Source organism: Phaseolus vulgaris, chromosome 5 (genome assembly GCF_051622355.1).
Source record: "Phaseolus vulgaris cultivar YP4 chromosome 5, ASM5162235v1, whole genome shotgun sequence".
Taxonomy (NCBI): domain Eukaryota; kingdom Viridiplantae; phylum Streptophyta; class Magnoliopsida; order Fabales; family Fabaceae; genus Phaseolus; species Phaseolus vulgaris.
This window is the reverse complement of record NC_143502.1, coordinates 12,496,370-12,501,359: the sequence shown is the minus strand read 5'-3', so window position 1 is coordinate 12,501,359 and position 4,990 is coordinate 12,496,370. Positions and strand designations below refer to the sequence as shown.

Genomic DNA, 4,990 nt, shown 5'->3' with positions numbered 1-4,990 from the left:
CACGCCATGTAGGAGAAGCGCCATCCTTCGGGAAACCTTCTCCTCAGGCGTAATTGCCAAGTCCCTGGTCATCTTGGTGTTTAGACACACCGGGGACAATACGACATTGCTTTCGACATGTCTCTCCTCGGGCATGGGAACCAAGTACACTGATCGCCTGGGTGTTTTTAGACACCCCGAGGACGAAACGGCGCTGCTTCTGGGCAGGCCTCTCCTCGGGCGTGGGCATCAAGTGCATAGAGAAAAGGGCTTGTTGCCTTGGTGTTTAGACACACCGGGGATGATACGCACTGCTCTTAGCAGGCCTCTCCTCGGGTGTGGGCACCAAAGCAAAACTTTGTCCCAAGTGTCTAGACACGCTGGGGACGAAACGACCTTGCGCTCAGCAGGTCTCTCCTTGAGTGTGGGCACCCAATACGAGTAAGCAGGGTTTGACCAAGATAAGTCCTCCTTCGCCTTTGAGCGATGCCGAGGCCAGAAGAGATAAGTCCTCATTCGCCTTTGAGCGATGTCGAGGCCAGAAGAGTTAGGTCCTTCATTGTCCTCGGGCGATGTCGAGGTCATAGAAGAGAAGAACCCTCCTTCGCCCACGAGCGATGACGAGGCCAGCAGCGCCTCGGGCCACGATGGTTAAACAAGAATCAAGTTACCAGTTATTACGAGTTGAAGAGGAAGAGGGGATCGGGAGCAAGCAAGAGGCATGCACGATCGACTTCATAAGACAGATAAGAACAAAAGCGGCGTGCTATCTATTGTTCACAAAGTAAACAGGGTGAATGAAAGGAGTAGACAGTAAAAAAGCAGAGGAAACAGTAAATCAAAGCAAGTAAAGGAAAATAATTAATATTGCAAGTCATCCAGAATGCGTCAAGTAAATAGTGAAATGTTAAAATTACAGGCAAAGTTAAAAAATTTACAGGGAAAGCTAGTTATCATCAGAAAGCTCTAGAGGAACGATTTTTCCGTCAACAGCCTCTTTGGTGAGGGCGCAGTTGGAAACGTTCACCCCGGTGTTTTCGCAAGCCACTTAAGCCAGAGCCTCCTCAAACCCTAAAGCAAAGGCATGAGCGCCATCCTCAAGGAGTTCCTTCTCAACCCTCTGAGAGTGCTTAGCTTGAGAGGCTAGCTCTTTCTGCACAACTACCAAGGCTTCAGTTTGCTTGTTAAATTCAGTCTGCAACAGGTTGAAGGCCTCGTTCCTGGCAGCAAGTTCGCCCTTAACCTTACCCAGGTTTACCTCTTGTGAAGTGCAGCGTTTTTCAAGATTGGAGGTGTGGGTTTTAGAGGCCTCAGCCGCAGCGGTCAGTTCGACTATTTGCTCGTGAAAGGGTACTAGCTTGGTCACCAGTTCAGTATATTTCTGACCCGTATCGTGGAGCTTTCTGTTGGCCTCGGTTTCAGCTTTCAGAGCCCCCTCTAATGCTTTCTTGATAGCGACTTCTTGGGTGGACCAGCGAAGAGCCTGGTCAGCTGTTCGTTGCTGCAATAAAGCCAGCTCTTTGGCCTTGGTCTCAGCTTCTTCCCGCCAAGAGCTGGCGAGAGAAATGAATTCACCAAGGGAGCGAAAGGCATTATCCTCCATGGGGGTGCTAGATGAGTCCCCTGGGGATGTTTGTTGGACGCCCTTCAGGAAGTATATGACGACTAGAGGAAGCTCTTGAGGGGGAGCCATGGTGGGCTCTGGGTTAGTCTCAGCTCCTTCTCCCAGTGCCATGTAGTTGGGAGGTGTGAGGGCACTGGGAGGGTTTTCCCTTGGAGTTTGGGCATCTTGTTGTGAGGTTGAGTGGGAGGTAGCCACTGTGGTCGTTCTTCTCCTCTTGAAGGCAGGACCCTCGACTGTATCCTCCTCTTTGCTGGAGGGAACAACTACCAGCCCTTTTCCTTTGTCAAGGGGGGCTGGTGGAGGTAAGGTTTCAGCCATCGCCAAGGGGACAACTTCAATCGGAAGAGTGGAAGTGGGTGTCAGAAGGTTCTGAGCAGATAGGGGTTCTTGGGCAGCTTGGGCAGCTTGGGCAGGTGGTGCGAGGGAGGAGGTAGCACCAGCCTTAGGAGCAGGGGGTGTAGAAGTGTCCGCCCCACCAGAGTTGGCCTTGCCAAAGGTACCCAAGACCTTGGCGAATTTCCTGCGCTTGTCTTTCCCCAGCATCGAGTCTGCACTAGAAAGAAGCAGTTAGAGCCAAGTAAAGTTATGAAAGCAGAATGTGAATACATAAAGTCTACAAAGAAAAGAACACAAGGAAAAACAGAGAAGTGAAGTTAGAGAAAGAAGGGATCTCTCCCATACCAATATATTTGGTCAGTTTGGCGGGGTTGTACTCATACTTGATTAGGTCGACAGTACTGAATACTACCCCAAAGCTAGCCAAGGCGTGGCATATCATACGATCAACTGAATTAAGCTCATCCAGACTTTTAGGCTTGGTCAGTCGGGGTTCCTTCACCCAATACAGAGGGAATCCATCAAGGGAAGTGGGATCAACATACCCGGAAGAACTTCCCTCGGAAGCCCTTGTACGATTGTTGGAAGAGGGATAGGATGATTCTCCCAGTAATCCCACTAAAGCTCACCCATAGATTCTTCCCAGGGCTCTTCGCTTCGAAAAAGTGGAGGAAGACGTCCACTGGGGGGTAATAGCCAAAGTGGTTGAAAAGGATCCCAAAGGCTTTGATGAAAGCCCAGCTGTTGGGGTGTAGCTTGGCTGGTGCTACGTTCACTTCGGTGAGAAGTTCCCTTTCAAAACTCGTGATGGGAAGACGCATTCCGATGCACTGGAAAACCGTTTGGTAGAAGAAAAAGAATGGTTCCCCACCATTCGAACGGTCATCCACACAGACTAGTTTGCCCACGGTACAGGGGCGAACGGATATGTAGGCGTCGTGCCTCTTCGCGAAGGCGCTACCCTTGCACTTTGGTTCATTGTTCAAATGGTCCCTCCAATCAGAAATGGAGATCAGAGTGGATGTTTCTGCGAGTAACTCGACAAAAGCCCAGGGGTATAGCTCTTTATAGTTGACTCTGGGGGAGGAGGGTTGGCTGTATTATCAGTATAAAAGGTCAAGAGAAAAAGCCATATCATACCTTTGAAGGATCGAAGTAATGAAGATTTGGGTGTGAGGGGAGAGTTCAGAGAAAGCTCGAAGAGGAAGACGAAGAGTGAGTGAGAATACAAGTGATGGAACAATGACTGGAGCGCGCGTTTTCGAAAGCCATAACGTAAACCTGAGGAGCGCAAAAGACGTTAAGTCGTGACCGTGCGATTGGGCCACGTGTCGAGAGATTATCGCGTAACTTAAGTTGTCACGTCACAGTGCAAAGAACGTCACGTCGCTAGAATGCCACGTAGGACGGTAGGGCGAGGCCTTAGTCTTTTTGCTGAAACAGTTATTAGCTCAAGACTGGGGGCTTGTGTATCGACCCGTCCTCGGGCATTGACCAGAGTCAACACTGGGTGGGACCCATCAAGGACACAAGGAAAGGAGAAGGAAGATGGTCAGGCATCGGGCGTTGACTGGGTCTGTACCAAGGGGCGCTTACATCCGATGGGCACCACCTCCCGATACCCACAGGTAGGAATGACCGCGGAAGAGGCGACACCATAGGACACGCCCACAGATAGGAGGAGCCACCCCCCAATACCCACAGGTAGGGAAGACCGTGGAGGGGGTGGCATGGTAAGAGGCCACGGTACGGGCGTGGAGGCCTTGGGCCTCGATACCTCAGAATAGTAATAAAGAGAAGAGAAAGGTGGCTTCAAGGCCATATTCCCAGAACCAGCAGGGAGTGACCTGACTCGTGAAGTACCCATACATGAGGTGTAGGGACGCGACAATGCACGCCACCTTTGGAGAACCGCTGGGACAGACACGACCCGGGAGAGGGCCACGTCCCAGGGGTAATCTACATGCATGGTGCGAGAGGAAGGCTGAGATACTCCCAGGGCGAGTGACTAAAGGCTGGGGGGCATGAGTTGGCACCCAGGTAGTCATCCCATGCACCGGACGCACTTCGAGGAGGGAAGACTTGTGCGCTGGGATTTCCCTAAGTTGGGCTATAGCGTCGTAAGGCCTTCCATGTGGAGTTGTGCTTAAGTCATAAGTGACACGTGGCAGTAGCACTGAAACCCAAGGTATATAAGCTTTTCTGAAAGCTTAGTGAGGTACGTTTTAATCATTTTTCTAGCTTACACACTGTACGCATGAGTGATTGGAGCACAAGAGAAAAGTTAGTTAGAAAACAGTTATGCACCTTCAGAACACTACAGTTACGGTGTTCCGATATGGAGGTGTACGGTGTTTACTGCCACACTGACTTGAGCGTCGAAGTGGAAACGACCGCGAGGGCGCCCTTTGTTCTCTTTGTTTCAGGTACTCACGGTAGCGAAGGGTGGAGGTTTGGAACAAAGACGAAGGAGTCCCTGATACGCGAGTCTTAACTAGGCACGAAGCACGATTTGGTCAGCTGGCAGGAACATTTATATATATTAATGTAGTGATTAAGGTTAAACTCATGTTTTTGGCTGCGGAGTTGAAAGCCTCTCTTTGACTGTGACTGATGTCTGGATTACTAGCCTTAATCCTTTGGATTTCTTCCCTGCATAATCAAATAATCAAATAGTTGAAATGACTCGCTATTTTACTCAATGGAATTATCTGTAGTCTATTTTCATGTTTTTTTTTAAAATTTTAAAATTGAGAGATTATATTTACTGGATTAATGTATCATCTTTATTCTTTGAACAGAAAATGAAATTGTAATCCTGTAAAGTGCTTTTACTTTCGCTTGAATTTAATTTGCTTCTTTCTTGACTAAAATACCTTTACTATTCTTTTAAAAAAAAAAAAAATTAGAATAAATATAGTTAACATTAGCTTTAAGGAAATTCGTATAATTTATCTCAGGTAGTGATGATAATTTCAGCCTTTAATCAAATCCTCCATAATATGAAAGAAATTAGGGAGAAGTAGAGAAGTTGGTTTTAAATAAAGTCCG

The 4,990-nt window shown here is 48.5% G+C and overlaps 1 protein-coding gene across 1 annotated transcript; it reads right to left on the bottom strand.

The window, feature by feature from the left end:
• Positions 1 to 817: 817 nt before the first annotated feature.
• On the bottom strand, positions 818 to 3,054 carry LOC150027487 (uncharacterized). The gene is made up of 2 exons (XM_090302624.1): positions 2,285 to 3,054; positions 818 to 2,151 (listed from the first exon to the last, which is right to left on the bottom strand). Exons 1-2 carry the CDS (start codon positions 2,379 to 2,381, stop codon positions 1,028 to 1,030), a joined length of 1,221 nt encoding a protein of 406 aa, XP_090158750.1. The 5' UTR covers positions 2,382 to 3,054; the 3' UTR covers positions 818 to 1,027.
• Between the last annotated feature and the right edge of the window lie 1,936 nt (positions 3,055 to 4,990).